The sequence below is a fragment of the Boleophthalmus pectinirostris genome, unplaced genomic scaffold, assembly GCF_026225935.1.
Source record: "Boleophthalmus pectinirostris isolate CB_2022bp ecotype Guang Dong unplaced genomic scaffold, ASM2622593v1 HiC_scaffold_19, whole genome shotgun sequence".
NCBI classification, from domain to species: Eukaryota; Metazoa; Chordata; class Actinopteri; order Gobiiformes; family Gobiidae; genus Boleophthalmus; species Boleophthalmus pectinirostris.
In genome coordinates, this window is record NW_026571140.1 from 25634262 (window position 1) to 25649826 (window position 15565).

The 15565-nt window shown below is 43.5% G+C and overlaps 1 protein-coding gene across 3 annotated transcripts in view; it reads right to left on the reverse strand.

Annotated features, from left to right (window-relative positions):
• Nucleotides 1-315: 315 nt before the first annotated feature.
• ankrd11 (ankyrin repeat domain 11) overlaps nucleotides 316-15565 on the reverse strand; it is a 112899-nt gene continuing 97649 nt past the window's right edge. For 2 of the 3 annotated variants that reach the window (XM_020938857.2, XM_055155023.1), the window contains exons 5-14: nucleotides 13479-13649; nucleotides 12654-12854; nucleotides 12426-12568; nucleotides 12202-12349; nucleotides 7270-11584; nucleotides 4633-7192; nucleotides 4446-4544; nucleotides 4197-4340; nucleotides 4027-4119; nucleotides 316-3956 (exon numbers count right to left, since the gene is read on the reverse strand). In XM_020938857.2, coding sequence (XP_020794516.2) covers nucleotides 3771-3956; nucleotides 4027-4119; nucleotides 4197-4340; nucleotides 4446-4544; nucleotides 4633-7192; nucleotides 7270-11584; nucleotides 12202-12349; nucleotides 12426-12568; nucleotides 12654-12854; nucleotides 13479-13649 — 8060 coding nt within the window. In that variant the 3' untranslated portion in view covers nucleotides 316-3770. The remainder of the gene's footprint in view (nucleotides 3957-4026; nucleotides 4120-4196; nucleotides 4341-4445; nucleotides 4545-4632; nucleotides 7193-7269; nucleotides 11585-12201; nucleotides 12350-12425; nucleotides 12569-12653; nucleotides 12855-13478; nucleotides 13650-15565) is intronic. The other variant, XM_055155024.1, reaches the window with a different exon arrangement.

Genomic DNA, 15565 nt, shown 5'->3' on the forward strand with positions numbered 1-15565 from the left:
TCTTGGGTCTAGCCAATTATAGAAATGATCAGGATCAACATTTGTGAATTTACCTTTTTGATATTTCATGGCAAGTACAATGTTGTCAATGGGTAAACAGGCTCTTGCCCCACATCTGAGAGTTTGGCATATTCTACTGTATTCAGACATTTGTCTTTAGGTAAGTTCTGGCAGTTAATGGCTTGAACTTTTGTCTCTTGCTACAGGTCTACAATTTCTGTTAGAGGGCTTTCCCTGAATTAAACTCTAATATTTTATACTTTTAATGTCAATGTATAAATATATGCACCAAACCAAGAATCATAGGACGACTGGTAATATTTCAAAATTTTATTAACGAACATAATCTCTGAGGAACAACAGCAGTTCTCGCGCTCTCTGTACATGCAACTGTAGAAAATAACAATTTAGATTTTTACTTTTCAGTTTGAGTTTTTTCCCCATCCATCCTCATTTTCAGTTCTCGCATTTCTCCTGTAAATTTTTATGGATTTTTTCATAGATTTTCATGTCATGTTTTTGCAGGAAATCAACAACAGCTAGAGGTGTAAGTACTGGATCTGTTACAGCACTGACGATAGCATCAACGACCACCCCCCAAAACCCCGCCCCCTTTAGCTGCTCCGACAATATGTACACAAATAAACTACATTATACAAATAAAAAATGTTACATTGGTACATCATTACCAGCCCGTACTCAGCTGTTATTAACCCCACATTCTACGCAAATTTTCAGACTAGTACAAAGGAGGGTGCAAAAAACGTCCTGGGAGATTTTATTATTTACAGAGCTATGTACAGTATGTCTCGTTCACGCATTAACAAGAAGGAAAATTTACACAGCGGAGACCAACTTCAGTTCAAAAACATACCACAGGTGTCAGAAAAAAAGAAAATAATAAATAGGCTATTTCTCATCATTTTAAAGAGTAGTTTGCCATGCTTTATCTTCTAAAAAAATACAAGGAAAAAAACGAAACAGCTACAGTTTGGGTTTAATTAGAAATCAAAGAAAACTAGAAAAAAAGGCTTGAAATTGTGATTCTACTATGAAAAATGTCATTTAAACACAAACAAATCTAAGCTAGTGAATGTAAGAGCATAGAGGTAATATGTTGCTGACTGTTTCACCATGGCCTAGTGCTGCTCAACTGTGCATCAGTCTATTGATTACTGAATATGGCCAAAATATATTGTTTAGTGACGATATATATGGTTAGGATATTGCTATTTGGGGAAAACAACATTGGAGCAGCCATCATCACCATTTCAAGCCTTTGTGGACTCAAATAAATGAAGTAAAATCAAAGGCAGGGCATAATTAAACCGTTCCAAATGATGCAAAAATACATGTTATTGTAATGTCTTGTAAACAATAGTGAGGGCGTGGTCGTTCAGGGCATATATAGTAAAATGGGATACATTCTGCTTGATAAGCAAAGTGATTGACATGCCACTGGTGCGTATGCTTAACTACTATACAGGAACAAAATTAACCCCTTAATAAGAATGAACACAAAACACACACATTTAGCTAAACACAAAACAACAGACATCATCCCAAAAAACAGTAAATGAAATGAAAACATGACAAAGGAGGGGTTTAAATCTATTGTATGGGTGTGTATGGAGGTATGAAGAACATCTAGCCACCTTGCCTGCACGGTAACTTTAACAACCACTGACTAGACATACCATACACAGCTATGCTCACTGACAGTGTGTAAGTGAATGGGAAATATTGCCATCTGAAAAACACAAAAGCAGCTCTCACAAAGACTGGCAGCCGATGTGGGGACAAGTCAAAGAAAGCTTTTTCCACTAAAATAGTTATCACAACTCAACATTTAACTAAAGACAATAAAAAGGGATGTATATTCAGCATTACTCTACCCACTGGCTGAGTTTTGAGTTTTCATGTCCTTTTTGGTACATACTGAGTAAAGATACAATTAATCTACTTGGGCCTGAACTAAAGTTATGGTGAACAACAACATGAGGAAGTAACTCTAACTTTAAAAAGCAGTGACAAATTTGAAGTTTAAAAGGAGAATAAAGATTTTGAGCCGACGGTGAATCAATTTAAACATGTTGTTAAAAAATGCCCATTCATGACAAAGGCCACAGGTCTCTCACACAAGTTTTGGCTGAGACAAAAAGGACTACTGGCGCCATCAAGTGAGTAAAAGTTGAATTACAACAATGAACGGGGCAAACAAATTAAACATGGAATGACAATTATGAGAGCTTAAAGAACAAGAAAAAGATGAGACCCGTGTCTTATTAGTTTGAGACAATTGTGGATTTTGTAAAAATAAAAACAATGAACAGACATGACACTTTGTTTGAAAATGACATAACTTTCACCTCACCCATAAATATCTATGACTTTGCCCAACAATGAGTACATTTTTCACTGAAAAAGGCATTTTCTTGGCTCAAAAAATTTCAGATATAGTTGTGTAGTAAAGCAATGAATAATAATCCTCTGTCTATTCTTTAAATAAATCCTTGATAACTATTTTGCTACATTAGAGGGACTATATGGAGGTTGGCTTGTGGGTTAGGCCTGTTTTATCAGAATACTGTGTGTGGTAGGGATCCCTGGACTGAATCAGACGGGATTAAACTGTGCACTGGAGTCACACACGTTTGGCCCATGGATATGAGGGGGAAAGTGCTGCCCAAAGTGAATTGTACATAAAAAGATAATTTTTATTTCTTTTACGGTTTTTCTTTACACTTAACTGAGTGATATTACAGTACATAGGTTATTTACAACTGTGCAGTAATGTGTGGCAAAATAAATTATCTAGAAGGCAGCAAGAATACATTGGTTAACGAATATAAAAACTGTACATAATTTACGGAATACAACTTTTTTTCTGTTTTCTTTTGTTTTTTTTCCATTAAACTAATATTGGCTCTGTAGTGTTTCAAGTCACTTCCTCAGAAACAATGAAATGCCCAAGTAAAGAAATAGACAAAAACAATATTTCTCTTCTCCCACCCAACCACAAACTCTCAATAGTCTTTGAATTGTAACATTCGTTATGGTTGTATTTTCTGGTTGTCCTGTGGTGTTTTTGCAGTCTATGGCGCTCTTGTGTTTTTAGGACAAAGTGTGGAGATGAGGACACTCCGGTCTGTCCTCAGGTCCAGTCTTGTCCCGTGAGCCCGGCGCAGAGTCTGCCTCAGTCTGTCCCTCTGCTCTCTGGGCCCTCGTGTCGCTCAAAGTGCCCCGGGGCAGGTGTGGCCCATTGCGGGTGCTTCAGAGCAGTAGCACAGCTCTGACCTCTACCACATCCACTGGGTGGCCTCTGCTTCTCCTGGTCCTCAGGGAGCCCTGTTCTCCGTCCTTCTGCGGAACAACCCCTCTCTGTGCCCTCGTGCGGTCTGCTGAAATCAGGACCAGAAACAAACGCAGAAAAAGATTTCTGTCCTGTGTCTCCTGGAGCGTTGGGAGATGTGACCCGGTGTCAGAGTGTCAAAGTCAACGCCTGTTTTTGCTTCTTGAACTCTGATCAAAGAAAAGCATAAAAACTTTGAGGATGAAAGTGCAAGTTGTGTTCCGTCTCATTCCCCACAAAAAACGTAGTTCCTTCTTCACGGAAGGGAATCAAGGGCAAGTTTATAATTTCTTTTCAATATAATAAAGTCTTTCCTGTCCTTCTTAAACTTGCTAGCCCTTTCCATTCGTTCTTTGTAACGAAGTCTCTTTGAGAACATGATTCAGATTCAGTTGGTGAGTCTGAGTGCTGCGCGCTGTCATGCAGGGAGCAGGACAAAGTCGTCGTTGACGTCGACCATTGGCACGTAGAAGGACGGCACCTCATTGACGCACAGAGACTTGTGCACTGCAGGGTCCAGCTCCTGCACCTTCAGCTGCCACTCCATCCTCTGCACGGCATTGAGCGCCGCTGCTTCATGCTGCTGCCGCATCAGTAAGCATGTCTGAAAAAGAAAACGCTACTATTAACCTGTTCTTCAACTTTAGCAAAGATATTGACTGTTTAGTACTGACCTTCATGCGGTCGTATTTATCATCCACATCCTGGATCCATGAAATGAACTGCCGAGCATTAAACCGATCCCTCACTGACTTGTTTTCATCCCCCTAAAAACACAAATACAAAGTTACAGTCGTTGCTGTAACACAGAAAGAGATTTTAAATGACCTGGTCATTTTCCTACCTGGCTCTCTGATGGCATATTGTAGACTTCAGAGTCCAAAAGCATAGTACAGGCACTGAATGGAACAGCCTGATTGGCTATTGTTCTGGCTGCTCTGCAGTGGACCCTCAGCACTTCCTGCTCACATGACACAATCAGCTTTTCCTGTAAACACAGTAAGAAAGCAGCATTAACATCTGGATAAAAAATTACCCACACTTCTAATAATTATACTGTTGAGGGAGGGTAACACTGTTTCAGGAGACATACCCTCTCTATGCTGTGCTGCAACCTGAGCTTTCCTCTCACAGTCTCCTGTTGTCGAAAAAGTTCTTTCAAGGGCTCCGACAGCGATGGAGGTGGAGCAATCTGAAGAGAAAAGGTTCAAAAAGTTCAGATATGTCCCATTTAAAATAAATCTATAATAAAATATTTGAATATACAAACATTCACTTACCACAGGAATGTGAAGCTTGCTGAGAGGCTTGCTGTCCAGCAGGTAGGAGCCAGTGTAGGTCACATACTCAGCATAACACTGAGGAGCCTGTGGTGTGATGTAGCACAGGATTTTCCGCTTTTCCTCAATCTTCTTCCTGATTTGGAGGTACTCAAAGTAAGGATTGGAACGGTCGCTGTGGTAGGGCTCAATGTCATCCAGTTTAATGGCATTGACCACAACAGCCAATGTCTGCTGGATCATCTCCCTGGTTTGTTTCATGGCTGTATTCACAAGCTGAACCTGCACCTGCTGTCCTGCTGTCCTGGCAAACTTCCTCTTTCGTGGGTGCTGTGTTTGAGTGTCGTCATCTTCCACCGGGATGGGACGACCTTTTGTGGTTTTACTGAGCACCACTGTCGGAGAGGTTGTTAAAGTCGGAGCAGTGGAGGCAATGCTAAGCACTGACTCTTTGTCTTTCTTTAGAGAGAAGGAAGACGCTGAGGTGGGAGTCGGGGTCCTGGTGGGTAAGTGGTTGATGCTCACGACAGGATTGGCAGTTATGGAGGTGAGAGAGGCTGATGAGGTCAGTATGCTGGAGGTAGGAGGGGCCACAGCAGCGGGATTGTTCTTGGCGCGGTTGCGGGTCATCCTCTGAGGGATTTCGTCCTTTTTGGGAATATCTACAGGCGTGGACAGTGGGGTGATACTTTCAGCTGGCAGCTTAGGTGAGGTGTCCTGAGTGATTGGGAGGTCCACGGGGCTGGGGAGGGTCACTGGCACAGGGGGTGGCAGAGGAGTGCATGTGGTGAGTGGTTCGACTGCAGGCTCATGCTTCTCCTCTGGAGTGTCCGGCTTCAGAGCAGACAGTGAATCTGTGGGCATGTGCAGAGAGTCAAGAGCGTGGATCTGAACATGAGGTTGTGAAACAGAGTCTGGTTTTACAGACGTGTACAGCAGGCTAGTGTCCGAGTCCTCAGGGGGACCATACGGCACGCTCTGAGGCTCTGGCTCCAGCTCGGGCTGGAAAGTGGCATGTGGTGATGGGACAACCAAGTCCTGCGCTGTAGATTCCCGTAAACCTAGTGATGTAGGTTCCCGTAAACCTAGCTCCGCAGGTGGACACGGAGTGGAGAGACCCAGGGGATCCACCTCCATCACATCTGGGTCTTCTCTGTCTGTGACCATGTGCCTGATCTGAGATGGAACTGACTTCTGTTCAGACAGTTCGGCCTCATGAGCTTCAGCCTCCTCTGCTTTGTCTGGGAGTGGGAGGTCTGGTAGAGAGAAAGGTCCTAGATCATCAAGCTCATCTGCATCAGCAGAGAAGGGGTCGGCCCATGGGACAACAGGCTCAGGGGCCACAGTGGGAGCAGGGTGCATGTGTTCCTCTGTAGCACTGTAAATGTGAGCGGGTTGTCTGGGTTCGGGCTCTACACATGCCGGCTCTACTGTGTCCATCTGATGTGACTTATTGCAGTCCGGGAAAAAGGACTCCAGACGATTTGAGGATGACAAGGTGTTTAAATAGTGAACTTCATCGTCCATCCCAGAGTCGGGTCTCTCTGGTGACGGGATCTCTGCCACAGCCTCCTTCTGCTCATCATAGTCCTGCTCTTCTTTATGCCACCTGTTCCATGCGTATGGAGAACTGACAGTGGGGTGACCAGATATGTGCTGCATCTCATTATCTGAATGAGAGTGGGAGTACGGGCTAGTTATTTTGGAAACTGCTGCAGCAATCTCTCCATAATTCATATGAGGAGATTTTAGGTCCATGTCTGTGTTCCAACCCATGTTATGCTCGTAGCAGTTCTCGTCATGGTCGTCTGTGGGCTGAGCAGGGGAGATAGGCTGTACCTCTGGCTCATGGTGGATGGGTGACTCTGCAGACCAGCCCTTCCTAAGAGGGTCCTCCATGTGAGGAGAGTAGGAGCAAGGATTTGTGGGCGGCTCAGCTTCCTCCAGGGCACAGTTGTCAGGGTCTACTCTGTCGTCTTCCTCCTCCTCTTCCTCCTCCAAATGCACAGGGTCAGTGGCAGGTGGGAGGTCCGACAGCACCATGTTGGGTTCACTGTGGTGCGGCTCAGAGATGTCGTCTATGTCAAGAGGAGGCAAAGCGGCAGGAGCAGGGGTAGGAGGGGCAGCAATGTCAAAGCAGGGTTCTTGGGGGTCTGGCCGGTGCACTGGGGTGGAGGGTTTGGGCAGGTAGCTGCTGAATACACTGTCAGCTATATGGTCACTACTCTCTGCTCCAGCCAGGCCAGGCGCCGCCACATCAGGCATAGAGTGGACAGGCTCCCGGCGGGGCGACAGCAGCCTCATGGGAGAGAAGTAGGGAGGGGACACACACTCCAATCTGTCCAGAGTGCCCGTCTTGTCCTCTTGAGCCTGAGAGGTGGGGTCATAGTCCCCGCCTGCATCGCTCTGCTGGAGAAACTTGTCTGCCTCCGCTTTGAACTCATCCTCCAAAGGCCTCCGCACACCAGAGTCCTCGGAGCGGCTCACCAGAGGCAGCTGCAGGTTCTTAGCAGGAGTTGGACAGGTGCCTTCTGGAAAGCTCTGGGAGTTTGAATACCTGCTGGGAAACAAGACAAAAACATTAGTTATTATGAACCCCAAATGTCAAAAATTATAATTAACAGACTTGGCGCTTACCTTTCAAAGAAGGTTGGTGAGCAGGCATTCATAGACATGGTCATGGCTGATGAGTTGTGGCACTCCATCAGCCCATCAAACGTGATGTCAGGGTAGTCTTCTGCACTACATGAGGGTGTGCGAGGAGTCTGCATGACCTCCTCATAGCTGGGGCAGGAGATGACAGAGGTGGGAGTCGGTACCCCAGTTGGACGGTTCTGATCGGGCCGGGGAGAAGCAGGGAGGTTCTCCTTCATCTGATGTCCTGTGAGCCAGTCTTTTGAATTTTGAGTGTCTGGCTGGAACTTTCTGCCTGGGGACATCATCTGAGCTGGGATGCTGCTGACATCTTTCAGCTTCTTCTCTTTCAGGCCAGACTCCACACTGTTGGACTTCTTGGTTAGTTCAGTGCGGCCTTTCCTGACCTCCTCTGTGGACTTTGTTTTGTCCTTGAGTTTGGGGTCTCCTGTTTTGGGCCTGAGCCTCTCCATCTGCTTCATCCTCTCTTTATGCCTCTTGTGGCGCTCTTCGCTCTCCTGGTCTTTCAGACTCAACATTTGGCCAAAACTCGTCATTTGACGATCGCCATCAACCAGCAGTTTTTCCCGTGGCCTGTTGTCTTTACGCGCTGCTGTGTCTTTAGAGGGGACCAGCTTTTCATTCTCCTCTTTAGACTTAGACTTACTATGGTCTAGTCGATTGTCTTTTTCCACATTCTCTCTATTTCTGTCCTTTTTCATGTCATATTTAGGACTATCCTCCTTTGACCTCTCCTTCAGGACTGTGAGTTGAGGGCTGTCTTTTAACCCCACCTTGATGTCCTCTTTGGAGTGTTTAAATGACCCAAACCCATCAATATATTTATTTTTCTCCTCCTTCATTTTCTCCTTGTGCTTCTCCTTCTTTTTCTTGTCTTTTATGCGGTCGTTGATGACTGAGGATTTTTCTTTATCTTTTTTGGACATTTCTTTTTCAAACTCCAGCGTTTTATCAAAATCATCCTCTCCATCCCCTTTCCCTCCATATGGAAACGTATAGGGGTCAGCCTCTAGAGGCATTGGCTCCTTCTCAAAGGGCAAGCTCTCTCTGCGGCTGTATGACTCTCTGATCTCCTCAGTTTTGTCCCGTTTGTCTCCTTTGTCCTTTTTGACCTTTTCTTTGTCTTTGTCGTGACTTTTCTTAGAGGAGGAGGACGAAGAGTGTCTATGTCTCTCCTTTTCCCTAAATTTGTCCTGTGGCGTGGATATGGACAGGGAATCTCTGCGCTCATCGGACACATCATTCAGGCCTAGAGAGTCATAATAGCTTGTTAAGATTGGCTCATGACCACGGTCTGTAAAGCTATCAGAGGAGATCTCACTGTTTTTATCATTGGAGTCATCCTTGTAGTCATTCATAGCTTCCTCTTCTAGTTTTTCTAATAGGGACTTTTCATTTTCGCCGCTCCCTTTTGATGCCTTCCTCTCCTTTGAATGGTCCAGCTTGTCCTTATATTTACTTTTTGTCTTCTCCTCACTTGTATCCCTTTTGTCCAACAATTTCTGCTTGTTTTTCTTGTCCTGGTTGGAGTCCACCGACATGCGATCTTTCCTGTCTTTGTGTTTGACGTCAACAGTATCCTTTTTGTCTTTATTATGTTTCTCTAATGAGCCCTTTCTCTCTTTACCGGTGTCAAAAGTACTTTTCTCCTTCTTTTTGTCCTTGTGATCCTTTGCTTTTTCCGTATTATGTTTAATGTCTGTAGATTTTCTGATTTTGTCCGAGCTGAAGTGATCCATCTCATCATGATCGGGTGTGGAATCTTTCCGGTCCAGAGCCACTCCTCCATTGTAACTATCCTCATCATCATCACTCTCATCTGTAAAAATATCTGCGATTTTATACCATGTTTTGCTTTTCTCTTGTTTGCGCTCCTCCTTTTTGACCTCTTGGAAATCTTTCTCCCTCTCCGGATGTTTTTCCTGAGAGACCTTTTCTTTCTTGACCTGCTCGGATGACATTTTGCGATCTTTGCCGTGCGACTCTTTATGTTTGTCTTTAACCGCCTCCTTCTTCTCCTTAGTTACCCGCTCCCCATCCTTTTCCTTCACCCCTTTTTCAATAATGCTTTTCTCAGATTTGTCCTTTTCTGGGTCTTTTGTTTTGTGCTTGTCAGCTTTCTTTTCCCGCTTCTCCACAATATCACCCTTCTTATCTTTCTCCTTCCCAGAGTGATTTCGTTCTCTGACATCGCAGGATTTACTGACAGCATCTAGGTCCTTAAAGAAAGCGTCATTGCTGTAGTCATGGCTCTCCTGTTTAATTTTGACATCTTTCCGCTCCTTTGTGAACTCGTATGAATCTTTGCGCTCTCTGTTATTATCCAATGACTCCTTTTTAACAATTTCTGTTGACTCCTTTCTCTTTTTATCCTTTTCAGAGTGGCTTGAGTTTAGCTTTTGTTTTTCCGTCCAATCCTTTTTCTTCTCATTGGTTTTCTCTGAGTCTTTATCTTTCTTTTTAGATGTCACCTTATCCTCTGACCGCTTTTCATTGTGGTCAGACTTTTTATCCTTAACCTTGCCATCCTTCCTTCTGGTCTCCTCTTTCACCGTTTCTACTATCAGTTTGACAGAGTTGTTGGCCTTATACTCCTTGTACTCTTTCACAGGTGTGTCCCAGCTATCATCGTAGAGGGAGGAGTCGGAGGACATTTCAGACCCCCATCGGTCATGATGGTCATCGGAGGCGCTGAGTTTTGAGTCTTCCATGTTGAGAAAGCGATTGTTGACATCATAGCCCTCATAATCTGGCTCTTCTTTTGTTGTTTTGTCCTTTTTAGATTTGTCTTCCTTGCTGATTTTTTCCTTATCCACTTTGAGATGTTTCTCCTCTTTCTGCTCGCCCTTCCTTTCTGCTTTGGAAGATGATTTCTCCTTTGACTTTTTCTTCTTGTCTTCTTTGTGAGCTTTTTGTTTGTCCTCTTTTGGTTTCTCCTTCTCCTTGACATTTCTCTCTTTTTCAGATTTTATCGTTTTCTCCTCCTTAATCGTCTTCTCCTTGGCAGAGTCCTTTGTTTTCTTGTTTTTGTCCTCCTTTAATGTTCTGTGGAGATCTTTACTTGTTGTCCAGTCTTTATCATCAGACTTACTTTTTGATAGTCTATCGTCCTTTTTTGAATGGTCTTTTTCATGTTTTAACTTTATTTTGCCCTCAGTCGCAGATTCAGAATCTCCAACTGAATTTTTTCTCGAATCTTCAAAATCAAAAGAGTAGCTTTTTACAAATTTTTCATTCATGTCTTGATTAAGCACTACGCTCTGAGACTTCTCTTTCTCCTTGGCTTTGTGTTTGTGTTTAACTTTATGCTTTTTTACAACTTTTCCATCTCCGTCCATTTTGGAAGCCGTGCTGTCTGCATTTTTAAAGAGGTCTGAATTTTTCTTATCTACTGCGTTGCTGTGTGAGTTGTTTTTCTTTTTGTTTTCTTGCGCTTTCCTCTTAGGGTGTTTTATTGACTCTACACTTGAGTCTGCAGAGGAGTAGTCTGATTCACTGGATAACCTGGTTCTGACTGAATCTGAAAGAGAACTAACGTCGGACCATGTTGGAGAGGAGACTGTTTTCCAGCCATCTGTCCGCCACTGTTTGGGGTGCTGTTCGGCTAACGACTGTGTTTGTTTTTGAGAGTTTACATGTGATGAGGAGTCTTTTGTTGTAGAAGAGTCTTTAATACTGTTCGAGCCCTTGTCGTCTTCACTCTCTATGTCCTCACAATCTGAATCAGAAGTGCAGAATTTGTCATTAACTTTGCCAAATCGAACTTCTTTACTGACATTATTTTTGCTCTCCTTCTTTCGCTTCTTTTTAACTTTGCTCTTGTCTTTTTGTTGTTTTGAGCTCAAACTACTAGAGTCTCTGGTCTTGGTATTTGTTTGCTGGGTCTGTTGCCGTGGCGTTGGCGTTGACGTGAAACACAATGTCCTGTCGTCCTCATCTGAACTGTTACTGTCAGAGATGATCCGCCTGACAGGTTTCTTTGGTGTGAGCGAGTTGCTTTTGGAATAGGTTTTGACCTCCATTTTAGGTATGGAAATGAAGCTGTTGGCCTTGGCGACAGTGTCCTTACGGAAGTCCTTTTTTAACAAGTGTTTGTCGTCAACAGGCGGGACTCGTTCCTCCTCATCGTCCTCGTCAAATTCGTATTCATCTTTGACGGGTGTGACAGCAGATTTAGGTGGGTCTGCGTTTTTGCCTTTTAACTTCAGGCCTTTTTCAAACTCAGAGTCTGTGTTGTTGCCGTCCACGGAGCTGGAGGGGGCAAACGAAGGGGCGTCTTCCTCTTCTTCTGAGGATTCTGTAAACAAAAAAACAGACAGAAAATTATTAAATAAAATTACTCACATCTGTTGGTCTCTATAAACAGCTTTATGATGCTACAAGTCTAGCCATACCAGCTTATCAAAGCCTGATCTCGTCAGATCTCAGAAGCTACGCAAGGCTGGGTCTGGTCAGTACTTGACTGGGAGGCCACTGGGAATACCAGTGGCAAAAACTGTTGTTGTGTCCTTAGGCAAGACACTTCAACCTAGTATGAAAGTGGAGTGTACGCGAGTGCTGGTGGTGGTTGGAGGTGGCGCAGATTAGCAGCGTCACTTCAGTCAGTCTGCACAAGGCAGCTGTGGCTACAACAGTAGCTTACCATCACCAGGTGTGGAGTGAATGAACAATGAACTGTAAAGCGCTCTGGATGTCTTGAAAGACACTCTATATAACTGTAATGATTAATGAATTAAATAACAACAATATAAAGCTTTGCCATATTATATTATAGATTAGTTAGCCAATTACCGCTACTGTGTACATAAAATTGAAAAACCATCTTGTTATGCCCCAAAAAAGCAATGCATTATTCCACTAATAATGATGCAACAGAACTGATTTAACACAGATAAAATAGAATAGTTTACATACCAGATGAACTCTCTTCACTCGACGTGTAAGTGCCTTTGCCCAGCAACAGGTTCAACATGGTCGGAGAGTTTGCAACCTTGAGCGGAGTTTCCCCTCTCCTGTTGCTCTGACGTGGGTCTGCCCCATACCGTAAAAGTAGCTTCACCACCTGAATATAAGTAACAGTAACTTATATTAGTAGACTGACAAGCCTGTTTACTCAAAGTATAGTATAAATAATGTACCTTGAAATGTCCATTGTTGGAGGCATCATGCAGTGGCGTGTCATCATCCAGTCCCTTGGTGTTGACCTCTGCCCCGGCTGCCAGCAGCTGCTTGGCCACATCATAGTAGCCCCTGTTACACGCCTCATGCAATGCAGTCCAGCCTGAGCACAGGAACAAGAGTTAAAGAAGTCAGTGTGTTATATTACACTGTTATTTTACATTCTGAGGTGGGGAGTAGTGTCTCACCTGCAAAGTCTTTTACATTCACATCAGCTCCTTCACTGATGAGCTCCTTAATCCGCCGCGCCTCCCCTCGTATCGCTGCTCTGTGTAACCTCGTCTCTCCTCTCTCATTTCGTTTATTCACTTTGTCTTTGGTTTTAGAAGCAGAGTTTGGCGTTCCCTTTTGACCCAGACTGGACTGTGACGGGTGCTTTGGTGTTGTGTCTAAATAAAAAAACAAACAAAAAAACCAACACAAACAGAACCACGTTAGTTCCCGTTAGATCCTTTTTACCTTCAAACTGGTAGCAACAATGGGTTTCAGCCACATGGGGGCAGTATAACACTATTAGTTAGCAAAAGGCCTGAACACTTCAGCACACTTGATCCAATTTATAAGATTAACTCCAAGCACTAATCACATCTTCCTGATTGAGTTTGAGAGTTATTGTCCAAAATAACATTTGAAAAATCCTGCACACATATGCATAGATAAATGGTTTGTTATTCACATAAATAAAGTACACACATACTATCAACAATACGCACAGTTTAAAAAGTACTTAGTTACAATTATGCTGTAGCAGTTTTTTTTTTTTAAAATAGATCATTTCTAAATATTTCTTTTAATTGTCTACTACACTGTTCAATAGTTTGTAGGTACAAAATACCAAATGAAAGACCTTTATTTTAATAACAAATAACATACTTGAATCCCAGTTCCATACTTGAATATCTTAATTGCTTAATTGAACAATTCTATTGGTTTTAAATGGTGCGCTTTAACACAACTGCTCTCTCTCATGGCCCCCATCCTCTGAAGACGTGGCCGTTTTGATAAGCACGCACCTGGGCTGTTGACGGACTCCTCCGCTGTCATTTGCATGAGCAGGGCCACCTGCTGCCGCTCGGAGAGGGGGTACCCGACCCGGATCCCTGGCATCCCCATTCCAAACGGCAGGCCCGCCTTCCGGGTGCTGGGCTCCTTTTTAATGCGCTTCCGCTCGGGACCTGGTTTCTCTGTAAAGACACAAGATGCACTCAGATGAGACTCAACAATTTCTTCTTTCAGTGGCACATGGTTTGTTGTATATCTATCTGCTTATTTAGATTCTTTCTCTGCTATTCCAGTAGGAACATTTTATAGTATCACATTTAACAGGGGCAAGATTTCAAAGGATCACTAAATGAGGAGCACAAATGTCTTCATTAGGGCCAGTCGGTGCAGTTCAAGGGGAAGAAGGTGTGACTTGGCAGGGCAGCAGTTATTGCGAAACAGTCGGTGTACATTTCATTTCAACATGGCCTCACCAAGGTCACCACATGCCTGACTGGCAGGCTGTGTGGAGACATGAGGCTACTGGACAAAAGCAGCTGCTCCACAAGGACACACCCAGCAATTATTTTCAGTGGCAAAATACCATCTGATGACCCTCAGAGGGTAGAGCTCCACGAGTGTGCAATACCAGCAGAGCCAGACTGCAGCAGAGCAGAGACTGGAGCAGAGGCGCGGGATGCACCGAAAGGCCAGAGAGACAGACCCAGCGCTCAAGGCTAGAGAGACACAGTAAATACAGTGAGACAGAAAGATGGCAGACAGAGCTTCCGGTGGGTAAAAGTTTTCCAGGAAAAGATTTTTCCAGCCCCAAGTAGAACTGATGAACTTTGAGTAACATCTGTGAGCACTTACAGCTAATGTACCCCCACCCCTCTTTGATACTTCTCACGTTCTCCGCTGCATTTGCCATTTAGACACATTCCTGCTGCTAAAACTTTAACAGCAGGAACCACAGAAAGAGTCCAAACATGTTTTTGAGCCATAGAACTGAGAAAGTGCTACGCCAGCTTCTCTGGTGTGTTTACAATATAACAACCCAAATACTATTATTTCTCTATTCATTGCACTAACAGGAGGGCCGTGACTAACTTGCACATAAGGCAAAAACCACAAAGATGAAGATTGAGCAATGGCCAAAAGACTAGAGCTCTTACACACAGTCAAGAGGTCATAGTCATCTTAAGGCAATAGAAAATTATATAAGAGAGTCTTAGAATAGCTGAGGGAGGTAAAAATAAAATTTAGGGTATACAAATACTAAATTGTGGTTAATTTCAGAACAAAAAAACCCAAACAAAACATCAACATTATGTTTTTATTACAATTACGTTACAATAGTTTTTAATTAATTTGCAGAATATAAGCACATGTCAGTATGCCTTTTCCATCTTTTTGAAGCCAGTCTATTTTAGCCAGGCAGCTAGCGCCTTTGTGTCTCAGTAAAATGATATTGCTTAGCTTACAGACAGGGATGAAACCTTACTCGCCTTAATGCTTGAACCACGACAAACAAAGATGAAATAATAAAGAAAATTGAGCTAGCCAGGAATAGACCCTTTATGAAAAGACTGTCATGGGAGTGGACCACATCAAACATCACTGTCAACATACAATACAACTACCGTTTAAAACAGCACAGACAACACTACAGGGTTAGCCACCTGCTATACAAAGATCAGTTGCCAGAAGCCTGACAAGTACAACCACCCAAACCAGCCCGTCCAGGTGATACAGGCGTCCATGGCAGATTAGGCTGAACAATATTGTGTTTCATAAAAGAGCATAAACAGGAAGCTGAGGCAGAAGACACAGGAAGTGGCTAGCAGGATGCTCTGTCAAGGCTCGCAAAGACATGAACAAGATGAACAGGGCAGACGAGTACTGGCTGCGATTCTATGGAAATCTCTTTAGAAGGTTGGGCCAGGACAGAGACAGCTGATAAGTAGGTCAGTAGAAGACATGGTCGCTAATGCCTTTACTTCATATTATTAGCATTTAGAAATTATACACAGGTCAGCTATTTTCACATAAAGATGCAAGGTAAATATTTGCTTGCTTTGTAATCTGCAGGTTCTTTAACAATCAAACGATATTTACT